Genomic DNA, 26,890 nt, shown 5'->3' on the forward strand with positions numbered 1-26,890 from the left:
ATTACCTCATGTATTGTCTTCAAACTTTGTGTGCACTTTGTTATGGTCAACATATGATCTAGATTGATTTTGGGGTCAATAGGTCAAAGGTCATCAAATTCTTGTTTTGTTCAATATATATATCAGTTTTGAACCAAAGTTTCTTGTCTCGTTTTGCTGCGTAAAGCACCCTAGTTTCCATACCAAGAGGGAAACATTGATCTGGTGGTATAGGTGACCACCTCCCTTTCAAATAGATTGTGGGTTAGAACTCCACTAGGAGAACTATCTAATGAACTCTTATGTACAGATATTTGTTCTGGGTCCATGATTATGACCAGTCTCAAGTCTAGAGTTCCGACTCCAGCTCAGACTCGAGGCTGAACTGCAAATTCATTGCTTTACGATGAAATATGGGGGTTTAACAGTGAAATAACAACAGTGAAAATATCAATTTGATATTTTCACTGCAAAATAAGGAGTGAAAATATCAACTTTCAGAACTATTTTTAAATTCCTTTGTTGTTAAATGTACTTGCCTTGATCAAAATAGAACATTGGACTTCAGTAAATTATGTCAAAAAATGTTAAAAAAAGAAAAAAATATTTTATAAATTTAAATAAATATATAATTGGAAATTAACAACTTACCTTTCATTGTAAATTGTCTTTTTAGTATTGATGATGAATTTTGATGAACATTTATACTAACTACATTTATCAAGTTTTTTTATAATTCTTCACATTCGTTTTGTAAATCAAATGGAATAGATGATTCTTTGTAATTTATTATAAGTGCTTTTCTAAGTCTGAGTTTAGACTTGGACTTGCGACTACGGTACTAGTATTCGTAAATATGGCCCCTGGGAAACAGACCGTGAGACGCGAGCTACAATGATTGTACAAGCTATCCGCTTTCATCACAATAGTACAAAAAGAAATGAGTATACATTTTAGAACCCATGGATTAAGTCCGAGCACCACCACTAGGGAACCAATGTTTGATGGCTTATATATTTTTTTAATCAATCAAGGGCTAGAACTCAATGGCTAAATAATTTATCATGAGTTGTGGGACATTTAAAATGTGCATAATGTTAAAGCGAACATGTGTACCGAGTTTTAACGTTATATTTTTTAATACAGGTTTTAATTGACAGGCATGTTTTTCACTTCTGAGAATACAGACCATAACAATCATGAATATCATGTCTTTTCCTTGAAAAAAACTCAGATTGTCAGATACCCCCTGTACACTTAAATGCAGAGTACTTCGCTCGAAAAGTCTCAGAATCATGAATAATTGATGAGGCAGTTATATTGGTGACTAATGGGGACCTCTTTGGAATCTAAGCCAATGTAATTATGTTGAGTGATCAATTTCATGTTTAGTAACAAAAACTTTATATGATGACATTGTTTATCTTCTAAGATGAAGAGTATTTAGTTGTAACATGCCATTTTATTGGAACAAGAGTTCTCTCCCCTACCCCATTAATATTCATGAAAACAAGATTTTGGCAGGTCCATTTATCTTCAGTACTTATTAAGCGTGTAAACCAGAGTTGTCGATGATGAAAACAGTCAAGTTATCAAGGAAACTAAGGTGTAAAGAGACTCACTCATGTTTTTGGTCCAAAGATTAGTTTTCAAGAAAATGCATATGAAAACACATTATTTGACCATTTGTAGATGGGTTCCAGCTGTCAATATCCCAGTTGTAACACTTCTGGCCCAAATTTCTTGAAACTTCTTAAACTTAACAAGCTTAAGTCGCTTATTTCAATTAGCCAAAATACATACTGAAAATGGATTTTGATAAATGAAAAATGGTTTATTCTGATAATCATACAAATTATTCCTACATAATTTCTAAAATTTCTTGAAAAAGTTAATGTAACACATTTTTTAGAACAACAAAAATAGTGAGATTAGCTTAATCCTGTTATAAGGGACTCAAGAAGTTTTGAGAAATTGGGGCCTGATGTTTGAAACACTTTTAGGTCGATTGTTCAGAACTTTGTTCAAGTTAACAATGTTGTTAACGTCATCGTTTACAACTTTGAAATATTTGCTGCTCTGTAAGTTTAATGCATAAACTTTTGATTTTTCAAACAGGATTTAAGACAACTGTCTCAGTTATACCGGTTATATTAAAATATATAAGCACATCATCAAGTAAAATGCTGTTTAAAAGTTAACAACAATGTCGTAAATCACATTGTTAACTTTAACAAAGTTATGAACAATCAGCGAAAATGGTTTACCATGCGATGTCGGGCTGCACCTACATATATTACGATAGTGGTAAACTTTGTATTTAAAAAAAAAATCCATAAAAAGTGCATTTTAAAAACCATGAGGGAGTCCCTTTAATCAAGTAAGAAAAACAATTTGCAATACCATACATATTATATAGTTATAATCAATTTCATACATCAGTATGGTAGGTAAGACTCTTCACCCAATTTCACGCAAGTTTTTGATTGTTTTCATTTTTTCTTGCAATGGTATCATCTGGTATCTAGTCCCTTTAATCAAGGAAGAAAAACAACTCGCAATACCATACATATTATTTATTTTGAAAATTTCAGAGCCAAATCATAGACACAATATATATTGATAACATCAGTCTACAGAATATATGATCCAAAATAATACAAAATGTCTGCCATTCCTGTCATGTTTTATGAAATAAAATGTACATTCATGATTGTTGAAAAAAAATCAATAAAAAAATCGAAGAAAAGCAACTCAAGAAATTGTGGTATTAATTATTAAAGATGTTTTGTAAGTGATGGATAATTTTATAACTTAATGCTAAAATATTCATCTTTGAATAAAATGATGAAATTTGGTTTAAATGGTTGTAAAAAAAATCATTTAATAAAAAAATCAAAGATAAGCAACTTGAGAAAATGTTATATGATGATTTTTTTTGTAAGTGATTAAATTTTTTATAACTTTATTCTTAAAAATTCATCCTAAATATAACGAAGAATATTGGTTTCTCAAATTTTAACTTTAAATCCATTTAATATTTTTTGCGTAATACTATCATAAATTTTATCCTTTTTAATAAATTCGGTTTCTATAGCTACAGTAAGTAGAAGAGTATTTTCGAGGCAACACGCATAAAAATATGGAAGCACATCTGAGCTTAATTAAAGCAATCAATTATTGCGACATCGGCATGTTTGTAACTATTTTTGTTTCGTTAAATCCTAAACAGAACAAATTTCAAACTAAACTTATATTGAATTCAAAAATATTTTTGTTTTAAGGAATACAAGTTGCTGTATTCAATGTTGATTTGAATTTTGAATAACATTTTTTTTTTAAATACTTAATTTGTAGTATGAAAAAGAATGTAACTATTTATATCATTGTTGAACACAATTGACTACAATAAAACATTTAATATTTTCCTTTCAAATGCTACGGCAAAGGAAAGATTGGCACAAAATGTCATTAATTTCCTTTATAAGTGAGAAAATGCATGTATGATGTATCTAAGAGCGATTTTTAACCATTCCGATTCTAACGTACATTAATAAATCTTATGGCACACAAAACCATGACTAGTCATTTGAAATGACCCAATTACGCAAGAGAAATAACGCGTTCTGTGAAAGCTGTTGTAGATGACTTGAACTTACAAAAATAATATATGAACGAGGGTCGTTCCTAAAGTTTGCATAATTTTAATATAAAAAGAACAATTGTTGCTAATAATGTTTGTAAATTTGTACAAATGAATATCAATGTAGATTGTAGATTATATTGAACTTTATTTAAACAAATTTACAAACATTATCAACAACATTTCTTTTTAAATATTAAAATTCTGCAAAATATTTGAGCGACCCTCGTATTACATTTTTTTTTAGAAAATTATGGCATCTAATATTAGAGATCATTCTCTTATAGTCTCAGAAGAAGTGAAATGTTTGGATAAATTTAAAAGGTTGTTTTTTTCAAACTGGAAATAATAATAAACATAGTTGAGTTGAGTGGAGTTAAATTTTTTCAAGACTGCAAAAGATGCAATGAGAGACAAAATCTACACAAAGGACAAATGTGAAAGAGATTCTTTAGTTCAGATCTGGAATAAGGATTCAGAGTTTACGAAAATAACATAAAACAAAATTCTGCTTGATTTTAAAAAAAACACGTCATTGCGGAAATAATGTAACACTTGGAACTCATAAGAGAAGTCAGAGCAAATTATCTTCGAGTCGTTTTTTGAGTTGTCTTTCAAAAACGATAAACACAAATGTAAAAATACCAAAAAGAATGAAAAAATGTTAACAAAAATAAAAAAAAATAATCATAAAAAGTATCGTCTTTTCAAAAAAAATCTTTACTAAAATGAAAAAGTCTAGAACATTTTCAACTTTCTTATAATGAATTTTTGTCTCTAATAGAAATTCTTTGAATACAATGAAATATTATCTTTCAAATTAAGAAAAGAAATAAGGAAAAAATTAAGCAATGCGCGTGAAGAAAAAAAGAAACCAAACAGATTACAGTAGCACCAAAAAAACACAAAGATACAAGAATATTTACAGAATTTCAACAAAAAATTAACACTCAATGAAAACAGTGTGTGTATAGCACCTGATAAATTATGTCTTAAATGCTGTGTTGGAAGGCAAAATTTTGCATCAAATGAGGCCTTAAAACAAAGATGACTGCGCTATGTTTCAGTTAAGATGGTGAAGTAATAGTAAAGTTATCTTTGTTTCAAGTCTTCACTCAAAGCAAAAAGCTGCCTTCCAACGAAGCATTTATGACGTAATTTATAACTTGGTATACACACACACTTGAAAAACAAGCACAAGTTCATTGATAGATATGAATTCATGTTTTTATCTTTAACATTTGAAGGTAGTTTAAAAATTAACATGACTAAACAGTACATTTCTCGTTCCAAATTGTAAACTTATGTTAAAAACAAACAAAAAAACGCTGCTAAAAATGTTTTTTTATTTCACCAAAGCATATGACTGAACTTCTAACTTGTAATCGATTTTTATATTTTACTCGCAAAATAAAACTAAAATTATCTCCAAATGCATATATTAAATACATCTGCATTTTTTTTTTCAGTTATTTTTCAGTAAAAATACAAACTTTTAACAAAAATAATAATTAAAAATCCTTTTGATCCTTTTAAAAACAGTTACATTTTGGTCAAAAAAAGAAACCAAAGTTCTCAAATCAGAAATCATGGCAATTTAAACTACACCTATTCTCACAACTGTTTTTTCAACACAACCAAATTAAAACACAAGCTATATACAGGTAAACAGATCTAAAAATCAAATGTTTCAACCTTACTGCTTGTATTCATAAAACACCTTAAGTCATTTAACTAACTTAAGTCATTTTCCTAATTTAAGTATCTTACAGGTCATATGATCAGGTCCTCTAAAAACCGACAATTTACCATGTACCGATTTTGACCTTGCCGGACCGATTTCATTTACAGAAAATTGGTAAAAATCGGTCCAAATTTTTTTTCATATTTTTGCAATTAAGAATATATTTGGATGATAAATTCCAAGAGTAAAATATTCATATATACTTTCTATGTAAAAATATGTTCTTTTAAATTGAGAATAAATAAAAAGATATATAAAAAATTTACTTAAGTTAGGAAATCACTAATCATATGATTTAATCGCTTCATAATATCTGAAATACTTTCATTGATTTGGTTACAAATACATAATTTTATGTAAAAAAACAACAACACATAATTTTTTTATAATTTGGCTATGAAAAACTTAAGTTAAGAAATGACTCAAGATGTTTTAGGAATACCGACCGAGGGTCATATAACAAACGAATCTATTGGTGTTTTCAAATATAACTTAAACCACCCTACAACAACAAATTAATATATATGACTCGCAGAAGCTTCACAGAAATAACCAATTAAGTGGATAAAAAAACATATCCACTTACCAGCTTACTGTACTGATGAATGATCAATATTTTTTTTGCACAAGTACGACATAAAACAGGACATTTAAGCCTAAAAACAAGGTGATTTTTTTCACATAAAAAAGAGATATGATAAAGAAAAATAAGCTTTCATACAAACATTTGACACCAAAAAAAAAATCTAGAAAAATTGGATTTTTTTCTTCATTTTTTTAAAATTCAGATTTATGCTTTATAAATTGTTCAAATTTATTTTATTTATATTTCATGTTTAAAAGTCGATAAACAATGAAGTTTTATCAGCACTTTGAAAATTAAAAGCATTGCATGACATTATTCTGACTGTTGTAAAAAGTATCAATAACATAGTCCAAAGAATTTGAATCATTCAATTGTTTTAACTTAAAAATAAAACAAGCCCCTAAATTATCGCTATGGTATTCCACTTCTGTTTATAAAATGAAACTATATATAAAAAAATATCTGACATCAAAAAAGTTGAGAAAAATATATGCAGAGTTTCAGATAATTTTAATACTATCTGCAATATATGTATTGTAGGACTATTTAGAAAAATTCTTTCACAAATGCTTAGACAATTCAAACAATTTGGACTATAACGATCAGATTATTTATGATATTAGAGAACTTATTATGCATTTATTACACCCACTGACTGACTATTTCTTCTCAGACAAATCTTTGAAATCAAACTGTCTCGTCATTATAATAAATATTTCAATCTAAAAATACATCATTTCACAACCTAAACTCATCTCATTGAACAAATCATTCTCAGTTTATAAATATGAAATGCAGAATACAGTTTTACTTCCAAAAATTAAACACAAAAAAAAATCCATGTATGAAAATTACACAAAAATGCCTAAATTGCTTAAAAAATATTTCACATATAAAATTCATACCGTAAAGCAAAAAACTAAGAACACAAAAATTGAAGCCATAGAACAGCTTCGTGTTGAAGTATTGACATTGTTTATAGCCAAAAATAATGCTTTGATTTTTCTGGTCAAAATCCAGTTGTCCATGTTCTTTAGGGCTGAAGTAAAAAATTATTTTTTTCCGATTAGACCACCATAAATGAATAATTTGTTTAATATTACCCGACCACCTAGAGCATTGGGTAGGATACCAGGTAGGATTGTTATTTTCCTCCTAACCCATTCATTCTGTATTAAAATTAAATTAAAAAAGAAAAAAAATACTGGTATGGCTAAATAAAATTGAGAAACAGGACGAAATATTTGTGAGGTGGTCGGGTTCACTAAACAAAATATTTATTTAGGGTGGCCTTAGTGTTCATTAATCATTTTGAGGCAAAGATATATTTGTGTGTTATAATAACCATGCTTCAATAAAGTTATTGGTTTTCAAAAAATATCGTAACACTTAACAAAACAAGATGCTGTTAGCTTAAGCTTAATTCATGCTATTTTTTATGTTAAAAAAATGCATTTTTTGAAAGGGGGAAAGAGGAACGAAGTTTAGAGTGATATGCCTAACTGGTGAATAAAAATAACAAATTGGTAAAAATTTCATGCATCAAATAATATAGCACTTTTTAATATAAAAAGTTTAATGATTGTATTTTTTTTATACAAAACATCACTGAACTGTTCTCCGAATTCAGATCTGTTATTTTCATTTAGGCCCGTGCATAAGAATATTAACAAATTTGGATGAAACATAACTAAAATGGTTTGACAAAAATATGGCCAATAAAATTACTTTACACAAAAATTCCCCTGAATGACATTGATACAAAAATTGGTCTATGATTTTTCAAGCAAAAAAAATAAAAATTTCTTCTGATAAAATAATTCAATGAATTCTTAAGGCAAAAATAATTCCATGATTACTTTTGATAGAATAATTCCATGAATTCTTAAAGCAAATAATTCCATGATTTCTTCTGATAAAATAGTTCCATGAATTCTTAAAGCAAAAATTACTCCCAAGATTTCTTATAAAATAATTCATTATTTTCTTAAGTACATGATTACTTCTGATAAAATAATTCCATGATTTCTTTAGCAAAAATAATTCCATGATTTTTAGATTGTGCAAAAGCATTTGATTAAATAAAGAGTTCTGAACACCATCATGACATAATAAAAGTTAATTCAGTCTTCAAATATCCAGTTTCCACCACTGTGGAAATACATCATGCAGGGTTTCGTTTCCATGGTTACTGGTTGCGTTGTCATGCTGTCCTGTTGTCATGGCAATGGTTGTCATGCATACAAATTCACGCATTCACATGCTCTCAGAGAAAAAAAGGGGTTTGTTTTTGAACTTTGTGGCTCTCTCTACATCTACTGAAAAATTATACATGAGCAACGGTTAATATTTTGTTACATAATAGCATTCATAAAGCATTAATATAAATGCAACACATTCAACCACTGGTCTGACAAAACATACCTGTTCACACTTCAGGGAAATTAACGAGATGTCAGAAATATGGCTTAATGAAATAAGCTACTAGCCCTTTTAAGAAATTGGGCCTAGTGGTCAGTTAGATAAGACAGGGAAATTTAATTGCTGTAACAATTACTTTTGTTCTCTAAAATAAACAGGCAAGCTAACAACTTCGCGCGAAGCAAATTTATGTATTGATTGATTGAACTAAATTTTCACCTCTAAAATCTGCGGGTGCATTCCACTTGCGCACTTCGGACAATAATGTGGGTAATTCCTACTGTTTGCAAATAAACATAACAAAACATACAAGTCATTCAATTTAACAAATCTATGTCTGAAGTTCATTTTTGCACCAAAGAGAGTCAACTTGTACCTCCAGAACATGGGCTTAAAACAGTCAGTTTCAACACATGCCCCCTCTTGCGACCCACCCCTCTTGTGACCTACCTCTCTAACGACCCGCCCCTCTTGTGACCCACCCCTCTTGTGACCCACCCCTCTTTTGACCTACCCCTCTTATGACCCGCCCCTCTTGCGACCCCACTCCTCTTGCAAGCATAATTGAAGCTTCAATTGAAACCAACGCAAACTGTATATCGACGGATGAAAGCGAAAAGGTTCTATCTGCTTCTTTATTTAATGTCACTTAGAACCTTTTCGCATTCACCCATCGATATGTAATGGAAGCTTTGCGGTAAATATAAGCCCATCTCTTCAGTCGTATAAACGTTTTTCCCAATCTTCAGAGAAAAATCCCTATCAAAAGTATAAAGAAATAAATAATGTTTTTTATTTATAAAAGTCTTTATCTGGACTGGTTCATTCAACATCCTAATAAAGTTTTGGGGATAATTGAATTCAGAAATCATTGATTTTCATCACATTCAGAGATCAGTATGAAATATTATCTGTCATGATTTATTGCAATGGATATTTACATCCCAAGGATTGATATTTCGGCAGTTTCAGGTCTTTTGAAAGGGGAAACAAACAAATAGTTAATCAATCCAATTTCCTAATTCGAAAAAGACTGAAAAGCTTGTTCTTTTAACTATAAAACTTCCCAATTTTGGCATATTTCGCAACGCAAATCTTCCCAAATTGTCTAGAGTCTTTTTCCAAAAATGGGCAGAAAAAGCCCTGTTAGTTCAACTTGAAACCTTTAAGTACATGTTTAAGCCATGATGGTGGCATTCAGTTTCTATAATGTGTGTAGAAGATCCACAGGCTTAAGATGTTTTCATTCAATGCTTCAAAAACTTGAAATGCTAAGTAAATTTGCAAACAGTAGTGTAGAAAACAACTAAAATGTGTGATACATATATGGAAAAGCTTAAAAAGCACATTCAAATCAAAGCACTCTGTGCATAATTCGAATGCACCTTTGAAACAGATCTGTATTTTTTGTTTGTTCTTACATAATCTATACAACGAGCTGGAAACCAGTGGTGTCAAAACCATTTCTACACTCCAGGGAACCAAATTCCCTGATGGTTGGTACCCTGCCTTGGCTGGGGTGGATAGGTAGGGGAACCAAACCCATCATCACTGTCGGCTGCTTCTGATTTAGTGGCAATTTCCTAGCAAAGGGACACAATTCATTCATTTCATTATCTTTCTGTCATTTAGAGGCAAAAGGACAGTATTCGCTATTTATTTATATTAAACCAAAATGTTTACTGTATCTTGCGGACTTAAATAAATTTAAATGGATATTCAGATTTATACCATAATAACTGGTCTCTGCTGTGGCAATCAGAAAGGTTAGTTAACTTCATTAAATTTTCCCAAATCACCAAAAATTTGCAGAAATTGAAGACAAAAACACCCAACTGTTATTAAATTTATTCATTTAAGTATTCCTTTTGTTAATTTCAATTTAATTCAAATATCTCCTGATTACTAAAGACCTCTTGTTTACCTATCCCTTTCACCAATGAGAACTAAGCTGACAAAGACAGCAAACCAACGTGATTACTTGAAACAACCAAGTACCAACCAATTAAAATCCATGTAACAATATCAAACATTTTCTATGGACCAATCAAAACGCATGTAACATTTCTTTCCACCAATAAAAATCCAGATGACACCACTGAATTTCCAGCACCGTGTTAGATTATTCTCTATTTCTTTGTGGAGTTGGTTAGTAACATAACATTATTAATAATAACAATATTTAGTTTTTGATGTTCAATATTTTGGGCATATAGTGTTATGGGGTTCATGCAAGTTGAAAAAAGTGATTTGTTAATTGAATTAATCATATTTTTTTTCAAATACATGGATAACTGAAAAATGGAAATAAGCAAAAAGAGTGAATGTTAAATATGCCATACCAGAAATGTTAGTATCCGTAAATAATTAAACAAGAGCGCCACAGAACGAACACATAACGCTAGTCTGTTGTTTGTAAGACTACAAAGGGTAATAACTCAACCATTATTAAAGCCAGAGTTATGGGACTTGCTATACACGTGCATACTGTCTCTGTGAACATTTGTACAAAGTTTCATCTGAATATTTTGAATTGTTTTTTTAGTAATGGCAAAGCTTAGAAGTTGCTATTTCTATGACTCTGTAAGACAAATACAACGCTATCGCCAACATTGACAACAACATCAAGGGTATGATAATAGCTTGACAGTTTCTCTTCGGAAAAAAAGATAGAGCTAAACAACTAAAGAATTTAATTATTTATTGTGAACTGAATAAATATAGTTATATGTCATTGGTACTTACGGAAGTATCCCCACCACTCGTGTAACTATCGCCATTCATGCCCATATACATGCCGCCGCCCTGGCCCGGCAGACCACCTACATGAAACAAGTATACAATACATTGATGTCATGGATAGAAAACAGTTGTCAGTACTAAGGAAATGGTCGATCATGCCTGGCAGACCACCTACATGAAACAAGTCTACAATACATTGATGTCATAGATAGAAAACAGTTGTCAGTACTAAGGAAATGGTCGATCATGCCTGGCAGACCACCTACATGAAACAAGTATACAATACATTGATGTCATGGATAGAAAACAGTTGTCAGTACTAAGGAAATGGTAGATCATGCCTGGCAGACCGCCTACATGAAACAAGTATACAATACATTGATGTCATGGATAGAAAACAGTTGTCAGTACTAAGGAAATGGTCGATCATGCCTGGCAGACCGCCTACATGAAACAAGTATACAATACATTCAGGGTTCCCGCTGGCGATCGCCATTGTCGCCATTTGCGACAAAATCGCAAAAGTGGCGACAACTTTTCAAATTTGGCGAATTTATGGCGACAACGATTTTTTTCTAAAATATTTTCTTAAAACGACGTAAGTGGTGACCATGCGGCCTGCATGATAATCGATTCTGTCACTGTCATAAATCAAGCGCATCTGCTGGTGCGACAACAAAAATTAATCCGATAATTAGGGCAAGCAGTCACGGCCCAGTCAACACCTCGCTAATTATTGCAGAATTTTATTGCTTTCACGGATAAACAATGACATCCTTTAACTGTTATAATTTTAATATTTAGCTCAACAGCCTTGTTGTTGCATAATTATCGTGTTAGTTTTAAATATGCAAATCGTAGAATTTTATGTTGTCGGAAAGTCACGTGATATGCAAATTTCGTAATGACGTTTACGCGCTAAAAATAGACTTGCTTTCGGTTTTGTCGCAATATGTAATTGCTATAAATGCAGCATTCTAAGAGTTCAAAAAGTGTCAAAAAGATTAACAGAAATCAAATAAATAGGATTAAACCCCATTTGATAAGGCTTCTAATATGTTGGCTGGAGTAAAGAGTAGGTAGACAAATTTCTATTAGGAAAGTTATGGCCCTAGTTTGACGATGTATATTTCTTTGAGTTTCCATTTATTTTAAATTTATCTCATAATTTCACAAATGTATTCTTTTATTGTATGCAGGCATTAGACTGAAATCAACATATTGATGTTTATGTCACATTTTTTGCAATATTTTTTTATTTATATACTAGTCCATATACAATGAATTTTGTCAACAGAATAACAATTTGCTATTGATATCTTGTGCTTCATGTACAACAAAATGTTATGATTTGCACGACAATGTGCTAATTAAATGCAATTTAAGGCTCTTAAAATGCTTAAACCCCATGAGCTTCAGGGGGCTTCGCCCCCTTGGCCCCCACAAGGGCGCTGCCCTGGACCCGTAAGGGGGCCTATCGCGGCCCCCTTAACCCCCCGCGAAAAAGTGGCGACAACTTTTTAGAACCCAGGGGGAACCCTGACATTGATGTCATAGAAAGAAAACAGTTGTCAGTACTAAGGAAATGGTCGATCATGCCTGGCAGACCACCTACATGAAACAAGTATACAATACATTGATGTCATAGAAAGAAAACAGTTGTCAGTACTAAGGAAATGGTCGATCATGCCTGGTAGACCACCTACATGAAACAAGTATACAATACATTGATGTCATAGATAGAAAACAGTTGTCAGTACTAAGGAAATGGTCGATCATGCCTGGCAGACCACCTACATGAAACAAGTATACAATACATTGATGTCATAGAAAGAAAACAGTTGTCAGTACTAAAGAAATGGTCGATCATGCCTGGCAGACCACCTACATGAAACAAGTATACAATACATTGATGTCATGGATAGAAAACAGTTGTCAGTACTAAGGAAATGGTCGATCATGCCTGGCAGACCGCCTACATGAAACAAGTATACAATACATTGTTGCCATGGATAGAAAACAGTTGTCAGTACTAAGGAAATGGTAGATCATGCCTGGCAGACCACCTACATGAAACAAGTATACAATACATTGATGTCATGGATAGAAAACAGTTGTCAGTACTAAGGAAATGGTCGATCATGCCTGGCAGACCACCTACATGAAACAAGTATACAATACATTGATGTCATAGAAAGAAAACAGTTGTCAGTACTAAGGAAATGGTCGATCATGCCTGGCAGACCACCTACATGAAACAAGTATACAATACATTGATGTCATAGAAAGAAAACAGTTGTCAGTACTAAGGAAATGGTCGATCATGCCTGGCAGACCACCTACATGAAACAAGTATACAATACATTGATGTCATGGATAGAAAACAGTTGTCAGTACTAAGGAAATGGTCGATCATGCCTGGCAGACCACCTACATGAAACAAGTATACAATACATTGATGTCATAGAAAGAAAACAGTTGTCAGTACTAAGGAAATGGTAGATCATGCCTGGCAGACCACCTACATGAAACAAGTATACAATACATTGATGTCATGGATAGAAAACAGTTGTCAGTACTAAGGAAATGGTCGATCATGCCTGGCAGACCGCCTACATGAAACAAGTCTACAATACATTGATGTCATGGATAGAAAACAGTTGTCAGTACTAAGGAAATGGTCGATCATGCCTGGCAGACCACCTACATGAAACAAGTATACAATACATTGATGTCATGGATAGAAAACAGTTGTCAGTACTAAGGAAATGGTCGATCATGCCTGGCAGACCACCTACATGAAACAAGTATACAATACATTGATGTCATGGATAGAAAACAGTTGTCAGTACTAAGGAAATGGTCGATCATGCCTGGCAGACCGCCTACATGAAACAAGTATACAATACATTGATGTCATGGATAGAAAACAGTTGTCAGTACTAAGGAAATGGTCGATCATGCCTGGCAGACCACCTACATGAAACAAGTATACAATACATTGATGTCATAGATAGAAAACAGTTGTCAGTACTAAGGAAATGGTCGATCATGCCTGGCAGACCACCTACATGAAACAAGTCTACAATACATTGATGTCATGGATAGAAAACAGTTGTCAGTACTAAGGAAATGGTCGATCATGCCTGGCAGACCACCTACATGAAACAAGTATACAATACATTGATGTCATAGATAGAAAACAGTTGTCAGTACTAAGGAAATGGTCGATCATGCCTGGCAGACCGCCTACATGAAACAAGTATACAATACATTGATGTCATGGATAGAAAACAGTTGTCAGTACTAAGGAAATGGTCCATCATGCCTGGCAGACAGCCTACATAAATAAAGTATACAAGTAAATATACACATACCTACGAAACATGTACATAAAACATTAATATAAACTAGAAATGTGTCCATAGGACACGGATGCCCCCACTTCGATTTTTTGTCACAGAAAATAAGCCATAATGATTATTCAGGATAATCTGAGGGCCCTAACTCCTAAATGATTAAGGCGATTTCCATGGCTATCGAACTTGATCAAGATATTATGGTCACAAACATGTGTTAAAAGTTTGGTGAGGATTGGACAAACAGTTTTCAAGAATTAGATCGGAAACAATCTTCGGGACGTATTTTTCAAGTCTTTTTTTGCAAATAAAGGGCCGTAACTCCTAAATGACAAAAGCGATTTCCATGGCTATCGAACTTGATCAAGATATTATGGTCACAATCATGTATGTAAAGTTTGGTGAGGATTGGACACATACTTTTCAAGAATTAGATTGGAAACATATATTTTTGAAGTATTTTTGGCAAAAAAGGGCCGTAACTCCTAAATGACTAAAGCGATTTCCATGACTATCGAACTTGATCAAGATATTATGGTCACAAACATGTGTTTAAAGTTTGGTGAGGATTGGACAAACGGTTTTCAAGAATTAGATCGGAAACAATCTTCGGGAATTTTTGGCAAAAAAGGGCCGTAACTCCTAAATGACTAAAGCGATTTCCATGACTATCGAACTTGATCAAGATATTATGGTCACAAACATGTGTTTAAAGTTTGGTGAGGATTGGACAAACGGTTTTCAAGAATTAGATCGGAAAGAATCTTCGGGACGTACGTACGTACGTACGTACGGACAAGGGCAACCCTATATGCCGCCACTTTGTGGGGGCATAAAAATAGTCATCAGTAAGGATGGAAAAGGTCACTCCTGCCTAGAAGACCACCTACATGATACAAGTATACAAGTAAATAGTACACACAGCTTCAAAATATGTATAAAACATTGATATAAAGGATAGTGAACAGAATACCTAGAGCAATCTGCGTGAATCGGCAAATCTGCAGACAAACCACATCCCTGATAAAAATTAATTCAGTAAAATGTTATCCATGTTTACCTGAGGTCATGTTATAACCGGAGGCGGCTGGAGGTAGAAACGAGCTGTTTTTGAAACCTCCGACCGTCGACGAGTCATCTGAATCTCCGTCACCAAAATCTGAAATTATACACATTATGACATAACATTTATGTATTATATGAGCAACATTTTCATGAAATCATTTCTTTTCCAACATGTTTTTTAACCGCTGATTATAGTCAATCCTGAAAAAAGGCGGGAGTCTTTTTGAGTATTAGGGATTTATGCCCAAAAGCAGAGTTTAGAGGCTTAGACACTTTTCTAAATTTTCCAAAGTAATTTATGTTCATTTTTGAAGAGTTTTATGCACTACTGTACATGCCTCAATTATATGTATTTATTTTTCTGAAGTGTTTTTGATGAAATTATGCTGCAACTAACTACCAGTGTGACCAGAAAATTGGTCTTGAATGTGTTGAGTTTCAAAGAGCATCAGGCTTTGATTCTACTGGATATTTATGAGCGAAGTGGTTATCATCCCACACAAAAACATCAAATGTTACATTGTGGACATTTTTCCATTTAAAAATTGAGTAGCATCCCCCACATGAACATCATTACATAATGGATATTTTACCACTCTAAAAAGTGATATTTATCCCTCAAATCAATGTTGTTACAAACATGACATCTCACAAATTTCATTTTTAACATTGGCATTCTTATAACCCATAACATTAGTTACAAAATGGACATAATATATTTTACAATGATTGTGAAGAAATTTATGATATACTAAGTCACTCTCTTTGGCACAATGTCAATCGAGAATGGTCTTTTGTTGTTGGGGGAATCAGAATACCCAGAGAAAACACACTTGTCCAGATAGGTGACCACCAACCAAACTCACATGCGCCCAGGCTTGAAATTAACCCTTTGCATGCTGGGTAAATTGTCGTCTGCTCAAAAATGTCATCTGGTTTATTCTAAATTTCTTTCAATTTACTTAAAACCTTGGGGATATATTGACTGAGTGGCAAACAGCTTGGAACCTGACCAGACGCCGAGTTACTCGGCGTCAGGTCTGGTTCCAAGCTGTTTGCAAAGCCTTTAAAATCGCCATCAGCAGCCTTAGGGTTAAACCCGGGTCACCTTGTTGAGAAGCATGTGACCTAACAACTGCGCTACCGGGACAACCGAAAAGCATGAAATTTATATATTCAGGGTTGGTACCCACCGTGTTGCGCCGCAGCAGCCGCGGTTTTTGCAGCATATAAGTTTGCCTCTTCTTGTGCTTTGCCGATATTTTTCTTGTATCGAATTCTCTTGTTTCCAAACCAGTTTGAAACCTGAAAAATGTAGTGGACTATTAGAAATTGCTTCAGAGGAAAATCGATCAACATTTTAAAAAAGTAGCATGGACGAATTTTTTTATATATTCTAAATTATTCTTGGTAATAGTTCTATTATTTCATAGTATAATATAGTTAGCAAACATATGAAAGAAGCACAAATAGTGTTCTAAAATTATCTTCTCATGAATGTTATTTTTTGTATTTTCCCTTTTTCACGTTAACTTTGTTTAAAAATGATTTTTTTGAAAACCTCTATTTTTTATGCCACGCATTAAGTATTCATGATGATAAGAGCGGGTATTTATTTTGTTTTTTGGCCACAATTAACAAAACAATTGTTGGACGTTTCTCTTCCCACATTTTTTGGGGTGGGTAGGTTCGGAAGGGTTTTTTTTTCTTTAGTGGTTGGAAAATGCAAAATAATTAAATTATAAAAATTGTGGCCTTATTTAATAAAAATTAAAACATACATATAATAATTTGAAACGCTTAACCACAATGGCCAATGACAACAATGAGGAAAAATTATCTTGATTTTTTCTTCCCACTCATATTAACCATGATATTAGTCAGAATTGGGACCCACCTCTTTTATCAACAAAGATATTGTAAGAGGAAATTTTTGAAACTTTTGTTATTGTCTGTTAGGCATGCATTTAGAAAGGAAAAGATTAGACGGGTTGAATTTTTTTTTTTTTTTTTTTCAAATTATAATTTTGATTTATGGCACTTGCCCAGTATTCCTTCAAGTTTCAAGATATAATGACATTTTGTTGAATGCTCGATGACTTGCAATTTATAACTATAATTAGATTACTGAAACTCTTCTTGTATTTATTTAATTTTCCAATGAATTATAATTAGATCATTGAAACTACTCTAGAATTCATTTCAGTTTCTTAATCAAATCTTGTAGGCTCAATGAGTTGCAAATTGTAACTTAAATTAGATCATTGAAACTCTTTCTGGTATCCATTTGAGTTTTAAAGTTGCACTCTCAGAGATTGACCGTGTTTACAACTTTTTTATTTTTTGTCTTGGAATGAGCAAATTTTTGTGTAAATATCTGCAAACCAGGGATAATTGACTGCTGACAAAAGATCAGATCGCAGATTTTCATATTTCTGTTCAAAAATGAGTGTTTTATGGCGAAATGGGTTACTAACGGTTTTAAAAAAAAATGCATACCGGTAAAACATAAATTTTTAAACTTAAATATAAAAGTTTGCGATTTAATTTTTTGTCAGCAGTTTTTTTTATGACTGGTTTCAATGCATTTTCGCATAAATTGGCTCGTTCCAAGACAAAAAAAGTTGTCACAACGTTCAATCAGTGAGATTGCAGCTTCAAGATCAGATCTGATGCTGATGAGTGGCAATTTATAACTTTAATTAGATTATTGAAAACTTAAACTCCTCAACTATTTGTTCAAGATATTTTGGGGTGCGCTTTTTGGTAATTGTGATGGCCCCCATATTCCTCAAGATCTTATTACACATTAAATAAGTTAAAAAAATAGCTGTCATATTAAATTCTTTAGGCCTAAAAACAGAAAAGTTATTTTCCGGTCACCCAACCAACCCTATCTATTTACCACAGACTTTTAAATGCCCACCAAAAATAAATGTGGTAGACAAAATTGTTCATTCGAAAATATTGCTTCTTTGCTAATTTCACAACTAGAATTATTTCAGCACCAAACAGTGAATGAGTTCTTTGTTTCATATGACAATAAAAATGTCCTTTGATTGACTGTAAATGAACATGCCTTAGAACCTGCATACCACACCAAATCTTATTAGGAATGACCAGAAACAGACATATTTTATGAAACAGACATTTTTTTTTATTTTTTTAAGGCCTTGCTTAAATCAGTTTGACAACAATATCATGCAAATATTCTAAGCATTAAATGTTATTTCTATACACTGTTTTTCATAAGGGTAATTTCAATAAAAAATTTTTAATATAACCAGGCAAATTGAAAAAAAGAAACATTTGTGTGTAGGTGTAATGGGAAATTTAATACTTGATACAATTAAAACATCACCAACAGTTCAAAAGAGAGCTCTTTTGCTAATTAATATTGAAAATTGTGACAAAAAATACTCTATTTTTCTAAAAAGCTTACAGTAAGTTTTGCTTTTTAAGATTTTAAGGATTTTTTTTTTAAATCCTAACTTTACAGAATGTCACAGATGGCAAATAGTTGAAAGGTTTAGGGTTGTTTTTTTCAACTATTAAATCTGACTCCACGTTAGTTTTATCATTATAACAACAATTGTTTTCAAAGACAAAAAAATCAAGTGAGAAAAAAATACACTTGTTAAGCAACATGTGGCATTGAAAAACAACATAAATTGTTATTCTACGACTTTGACAACTCCCAGGAGACTAAAAAAGTTATATAAGATGAATATTCTGTGGAGTATTTGCTTAAAATAACACTTAAAACTGAAAATAAAGTTATAAATATTCATTGAAAATTTAAGTACGAAAAAAATTGACTTCGCCTCCTCCTGCAAAATATTTAAAACCAAATAGATCATTTCTTCTTTTTTTTTATTTCGCCCACACACTTTGAATATTTCTGGCCAAAATTTCATTGGTGTGGCCTTAAATCCCTACAGGCAATTTGTTGTTTTTTTCCAGCCTCAATTCAGGTCAGAAATTCTAATCTTAACGCCCAAATCACAAGTAATTGCTAGACCCCTATTTGTCCGATGATGAATCTCTGGTCGAAAACCCCTCATCAATGCACAAAAGCACATCGACCATTTGGGTTCACGAGGTCAAGAATGCAATTATGTTTACTAAACATGTCATTACCACCGAGCAGGGCTGCAGTTTGGTATGCAGATCACCTTCCAAAGATTTTCTTCCTCAACATGAGTGTGGTCAAAGAATGCTCGTCTAATTAATGAGTTTTTTTCGGGGGGGGGGGGGGGGGGGGGGGGGCATTTCTGAATGAAAGGGTCCAGATGGACCTTTGTGATGTAACTTTTTGGTATAACCTTTGTGAATAAATGTTTTGATAGTTTAAAGATGCACTCTTACTCCCAAATAAACAGTACCCCAAATAATAATTTTCAAAAATGCATTATTTAGTATGTGGTTAAAGGTTTATCACTCAAAATGTATGTTTGTTATACATGTATATATTGATTTTAAATATAGGTGTCACTTTAAAGAAACTGTGCACCAGATGATCAATTTGCAAGAAAAAAAGAAAATTGGCGAGAACTGTCATAAACTTGGTATTAATGTGTACAATGCATTGAAACTTACTAACTGAAGTACCACATAGTTTACAATTTATTTCAAGTTTAGCAGTTATTTCGTATTTTTCCATTAAAAAAAGATTACTGGTTATGTCTACCTAGTAGAATTCATTCTTTATGCGTGATTGGATAGTCGGTGTTATCACGTGATATTACCGAGTTAGGTGTATAGCTTAATTATGTCACCTGATTAGAGTAAGCCATTGTAGCTCGGTGGATACAACGCTGGACTTCAATTTTGGCCACACGGGTTCGAACCCAGTCTCCGACACAATTTTTTTTACATTTTGGTACTTTTTTTTTACAATTATGATATCAAAGCGTAACACATTCTATTAAATAATTGTCCTGAGATTCGTTACAGAAAAAAACTTTTTTTGGTGCCAATCTGGTGTACAGTCCCTTTAATATACTATAAAATATCATGTCATAATCAAGTTATTACAATGGTGCATTTTGTATGCAGATTTTTTTCAGCAGATTTTTTTCTGTAACAAGAAAATCTGTTTAGATTATTACATTTAAACCCCAAAAGCTATTTTGTTTACTAAACAATTTGTGTGAAATATGTTGTGTGAACAGTTTCTTCTAAAATGGTGCATTTCGTTTTGCAGATATTTTTTTAACTCCAGTCTCAGCAAGGTGTTGGACCGAATTAGGAGTTTAATGGGTAGCCTTTTCTGAGTGAAGATTCTAATACTTTTGCAGCATTTGGCACTGGTTAGGGACTACTTTTTTTCACCCATACCAATTATTTCCCCACCCTGTAAAGCCCTTAATTTGTTTAGCAATTTCATTATGATAATTTTCCATACAAATATCCATTTATTTCCATATAACTTCAGACTTCAGAACAAGAATCTAAAAATAAGCTTATCGGCAAAATTGAAATCAGACAGGAATTATGATTTATAACTCTCAGCAAAACTGGAAAATATTTCATCCAAAAAGCCAAAAGTTCAATTTTATAGAAATTAGAAATAAATACAATATTTTGAAACTTTCTTTATATAATTGGTCTAATTATTGATACAGTACATTGTCATTTTAGTGGATTTAACAGAGTATGTTTGGCACATAAAATTGTTATTAAAATAATCATACATTACTTAATCTTATTGTATTTTTTAGATCAGGGACCTTCTTGTTATAAAGAGTTATTTGAATGAAGTAGTTTGTTTATTCTCCATATAAATCTTAAGAGGAAAATGTGATCATATCTCTTGTTTCATAAAAAATATTTTTAAAGATGTTCGGTACATAATGCAGGTGAAATTAGGGAGACCTATTTTGTTATTCAAGAGTTAGTCATCAAATAAAACAATTTTTTTCAACATGTCAGGAAAATATGTTAGTAAGCTCGCCAAAGGCTCATTAACTAACAATTATTTCCAGACCTCGTTGAATAAAATTGTGTATTATATGACAACTCCTGACAGACCCTTTATGAATAAATCCTACATTTATAGAAAATCTTTAATAAATCTAGAAAATACTTCAGCAATTTCTAATTTTGTCTCTTGTGGTTTTTGAAAGACTTTTTTCTTTTATTTAGAAGATATTATATCAAGTAAATGGTGTCATTTGTGCTCCGATGTGAGCCATTAGTATCGGGTATCAACAAAAACTTCAGGAAAAAGTGAAATCGATACTTAACGAGGTTGATAATTATAGGTTTAATCATTGTATTTCAGAGATGTAAAGACGTAACACCATAAAACGCCGAACATTGACTGACATTTTAACCTTGGGGAAATGAAAGTCACATTTTTTTTTTTGTAATTAATTTCACAGCTAACTTATATAATAAAACTTGTACATTAATTTTGGATGCTTTTTCCATACTAAATATTTCAGTTTACAACAATCAAAACCACAAATGGCAAACGCTTGATTAGAATTTGAGACTTCCCGTTTTTATTATGTGTGACTCATTTTTTATTCTCCTGCAGACAAACTTTTCTCCCCTAAGTTTAATTATAGCTCTAGAATTTAATTTCGATGGAGAGATGGGTCTACTAAAATGTTGATTCAATTTTCAGATCTTAGAATCCAAGGATAAACATAACATCCATTGCTTGCTATTCACATATGCAATAAAAGAAAGCCGATGAATGAAAAACTGTGCATGTGTACTTTAAGAAGTTCTTTATTGATATTAAATTATATCCATATTAAATCTTTTATCCGTACTTTATCAATGTAACTTAATATTAATTAAATTAATATCAAATTACGTTGATAAAGCATGGATAAAAAATTCAATACTTGAGACCAATACAAAATTAATGATATCGGCATTTTCCAATTACTTCTTTGTGTAGCTTCTTAGCCAGTCTAATCTGCACTACTTTATCTCCATGTCTTCGGCATTTTATACCAAGAGAAGAGACCAGTAACTGACTGTTATCAAAATGTTTAAAATAACAAATATTCACTACAGACCACAAAGCATTATTCAGCATGATTGAATATCAAAAAAAAAAATTGCTGTTTATATTCTGAAGAGCAGAATTATTAGATTGCTGTTAAGCCCTTTTGCAATCAATTGATTATTCATTCATTCTCATAACTTCTATTTGAAAGTAGGGCAAACAAATTTAACGTAATACATTATAACTATATATATATACGACTGATGACTTGTTTAAAACTCGACAATACTTACATGTATATTTATTTACTAGGGAGCTTTCTTATACTTTGACCTTTAAGGTTTATTTTTTTTGTCTTTTTTTTTTTTCCTCTAAGTCTCATCTTAATTTGCCTTGGACATATATTTTAATTAACATGGAAACTTCCATAAACTATGACCTTTACAGTCTACATCTTATATTTTTTTCCTACACCAAAACAGGCCACTAATTACGGTATTTTCCTACCGCAAAGCCCTGCCTATAATCACAGCTACGGTATTCTGACATGAATGATTAATGACGGACAAATACTGTGTCCCTCTCGCCACTGTATTATTACCGTTCTCGCATTGCTAATAATTGTTAGATGCCACAATTGGGCGAAAAAACATCCTTCATCATCATTTATAGGATATTATTTTGTCCCAGAAACCCATTTTTGGACCAAAGGTGGCTGTTATACAGTATATTACATATATTTTCAGAGATTTTGAATGTTCATAGTATTACTGGTATCAATAATTGTGTTTGTAAAAAATGCTCTTTATTATAAATGCTTTCATATTTTATAAATGTTTTCAGATTTTTTTGGTATAGGATTTAAATGTATAAATGATACAGAAATACTTCATTTTTGTTACAAGAACGAGATACCTCAACATAGGTCAATTTCTTCAGACAGCCAGGGGAGATAACTTTAAACATTAACCAAGGGAGAAAACTCTAAAACATTAAACAAGGGATATAACTCCAAACTATATTTTACTAGATTGATGAACCTTGTTATAAAATGTGCATGATTTTTGCCATAATGACATCTGTACCAAGTTTCATGTGAATATTTAAAATGCGTTGCGTTCAGGTGTTTGCCGCCAACATTTACAATCTGGTTCCCAGCTCGGAGTTATTGCCCTGCATTATTCTACAGAGATTGAATAAAAAACAGTTTGCTAATGTTAGCCTTAACTCAGAGCAGACTTCTCAGTTTAGCCAAAGCTATATATTATATATGTTTGCCAAAGCTATAAATTATATATGTTAGCTTACGTGAGCCACTGTTAGCCTTAATTGAACTCAGGAATGACTCCTCAATTTGGCCAAAGCCATATTCTACATATGTTAGCTTATGTGAGCTACTGTTAATTGAACTTAGGGAAGACTCCTCAATTTGGCCAAAGCCATATTCTACATATGTTAGCTTATGTGAGCTACTGTTAATTGAACTTAGGGAAGACTCCTCAATTTGGCCAAAGCCATATTCTACATATGTTAGCTTATGTGAGCTACTGTTAATTGAACTTAGGGAAGACTCCTCAATTTGGCCAAAGCCATATTTTATATATGTTAGCTTATGTGAGCTACTGTTAATTAAATTCGGGGCAGACTCCTCAATTTGGCCAAAAGTAAACTCACATCTACGAAAACACAAACAGCAACACCAACTCCCTACGATAACAATACGTCAGCCTATTTTCTTTCCATCAAGAAAAAAATTATCTAATAAATAAACTGTACTTTTGAAGTTTGACATCAGGATGACAATTGTAGAAACACTCGTTTAACAAAGATTTGACGAAACGCGATCAATCCAGCCAATCACTTTCGAGTAGATTTGACGACCAATTAAGGGCTTAATAAAAATCATCAATCTCTTTATGTCTGTACTTCAGTAAATGTTAAAACACTTTCAAGTGTAGGATGAAAGAAAATTTCGTGACTTTTATTGTTTTTGCCAACGTAATTAAATGATCATAATGAGCGGTTTGAATAACAATTAAAACAGAATTAATCACTTACTACTGCGGTGTGAATATATTTTTAGGTGTGAATATATTTTTTCTATTTTTGTACTTAAATAACAATTCCAATAAAATAGCATTGCCGATTTGTTTTCCTTGTTTAAACCATTTTAAAGCTTCACAGATTGACTGTTTTGACAAAAAAAAATATATTGTCTCGGAATGAGCCATTTTTTTCGTAAATGTCTGGAAACCAGTGATATAAGACTGCTAACAAAACATTAGATCGCTGTTTTTCATATTAACGTTCACAAATCTATGTTTTATGGATAAAAGCGTTACTAACGCTTTAAGAATATATTTTTTTGGCAGTTTTCCATAAAAAAAAATTGAGATCTGTTCTTTTGTGAGTTATCTTATATGACTCAATTGAAGGCAGTGATGCCAAAATGAGCTGATTCTGACAACAAAAATAAAGAAAATTCAAAACTTTCAGTCTGTAAAAGTACAGCTTTAAATGTCCATGTATTGTGATATATGATTGCTTGGCGGTCATATTCATTTTGCATTTTCTATAAGTTAAGAATTATTAAGACATAAATAATATTAAAATCGGTCATCTTTATTTCGCAGACAAATTAAAATCGGAAAATTCCAGTATGTATTGAGTAATAAAATATAATATATGAATTTCTGGGTATGTAACTAAATACACAAAGGCCTCTTATTCAAATTTATTTACTGCTAATAAGTAAGATTTGTTTAGGCATAGATTATATTAAAACAGTCATCTTTATTTTGCAGACATATTAAAAAAAAAAAAAAAAAAACTAGAAAATTAATAAAGAAATAAAAAAAATCAGAAAACTTTTAACATGCAGTTTTTAAACCAATATTACTTTGTCCCAAAATATATCAGAGATGCTTTTTGAAATTATTTTCACTGCCTGCTCCTCCAAAATTGGGATATTTTTTTTTGAGTTAGGGAAAATAAAAAACCATGCTTGAATAGCAAATATAATAGCAAATATACATGTTTTCACTTTTTTATGCATACATTATGCTGTAAAAGAGTTAGTCTTGTCAAGATTTTGTTTATTTTTCAATAAATTTTTTGCTTTTGATTTTTTATTCATTCAAAGGATCTGAATTACTATATATAAATTGGGAAGATATCATGATTTTTTAGGAAAGATGAACACTTCTTAGCTGGGGAAAACAGTTTATAGAAGGCAGTAAATTAAATAAAAATAATCACTGTATATGAAACAATATAAAAACTCAAAACATATTTAAAGAAATAAAAAAGAGCGATGAGCTTATTTCTTATGAGCATGATGTCAGCTAAAAAAATGTAAATTTTATTACTTAATGAGCTCCAGTTATGAGCATATTTCATAATACATTGTTAATTACCATATAAGCTGGTCGTAAAACGAGGCAGAGGCATTCATATGAAACAAATGATTAAATTTGTGCGCAATTTAGCGAATATAATAAGCGACACAGGATTTCCTTATTCATTAATGTGTAATTTAAACTATTATTTAATACCACACATACACTGATTTACATACGAAAAGCAATATCTTAGAAAATATCTTACACCAAAATTGATCATAATAGCATATTATACAGCCTTAAGAAAGCCATAATTACGTATTCTATTTTATGTATTTAACTCTTAAATGTCATTTTAGCCTTAAGGCCTTTTTAAAAATACTAACATGTATTCTATATAATTTAAAATAATAAATTTACCATGTAGTCTAAACATGTTAAAAAAAAATTGTTTGAATTTTGAAAAAGGCCATACCCAAACCCCAAATAAGTGTTAAATAAAGGATTTGTAATTAAATTCTCTTAGAAATAATACCAGTAATAATAACATAGCCAATTAAACAGTATTTAAATCAGCTCCTCATTTAATGAATGTTCTTGTAATTTATTATTGAAAATTGTGTACCCCTAATGACAACACAAAATTCAAGAAATAAGAGCAAAATGGTTCTAAGTGACACAAAACAATAAATCTGATACTTCATTTTTACCTTCACCCCTTATTTTGTCAGAACTGAACAAGACAATGACAAGTTCATTTTTACGTTCACCCCATATATTGTACCAACTAAAGAATACAATGACATTTTGAATCAGCTGCGGTTTAATGTAAGTTCAGGTTTACTGGCATGCATATGCATCAGTTTTCATCATATTTATATTTACCTTGTGTATAAAAACTACTAGGAAATGAGTTTCTTGATTAAAATGGAGATGAGAATCATAATAAGACGTGAATAAATTTTAATTAAGTTTGCTGATTGTCAGTTCAATTTATGCCCCATTTGATTGAAATATATCGCCCATGCTTAGTCATTTAGAGT

The 26,890-nt window shown here is 31.7% G+C and overlaps 1 protein-coding gene across 8 annotated transcripts in view; it reads right to left on the minus strand.

Annotated features, from left to right (window-relative positions):
* Positions 1-2,540: 2,540 nt before the first annotated feature.
* LOC128223797 (pre-B-cell leukemia transcription factor 1-like) overlaps positions 2,541-26,890 on the minus strand; it is a 44,844-nt gene continuing 20,494 nt past the window's right edge. For 5 of the 8 annotated variants that reach the window (XM_052933191.1, XM_052933192.1, XM_052933193.1 and 2 more), the window contains 5 exons: positions 16,733-16,844; positions 15,535-15,633; positions 11,119-11,195; positions 9,795-9,956; positions 2,541-8,270 (listed from right to left, as the gene is read on the minus strand). In XM_052933191.1, coding sequence (XP_052789151.1) covers positions 9,840-9,956; positions 11,119-11,195; positions 15,535-15,633; positions 16,733-16,844 — 405 coding nt within the window. In that variant the 3' untranslated portion in view covers positions 2,541-8,270; positions 9,795-9,839. The remainder of the gene's footprint in view (positions 8,271-9,794; positions 9,957-11,118; positions 11,196-15,534; positions 15,634-16,732; positions 16,845-26,890) is intronic. The other 3 variants (XM_052933195.1, XM_052933196.1, XM_052933197.1) reach the window with 3 other exon arrangements.

The sequence above is a fragment of the Mya arenaria genome, chromosome 17 (assembly GCF_026914265.1).
Source record: "Mya arenaria isolate MELC-2E11 chromosome 17, ASM2691426v1".
Taxonomy (NCBI): Eukaryota; Metazoa; Mollusca; class Bivalvia; order Myida; family Myidae; genus Mya; species Mya arenaria.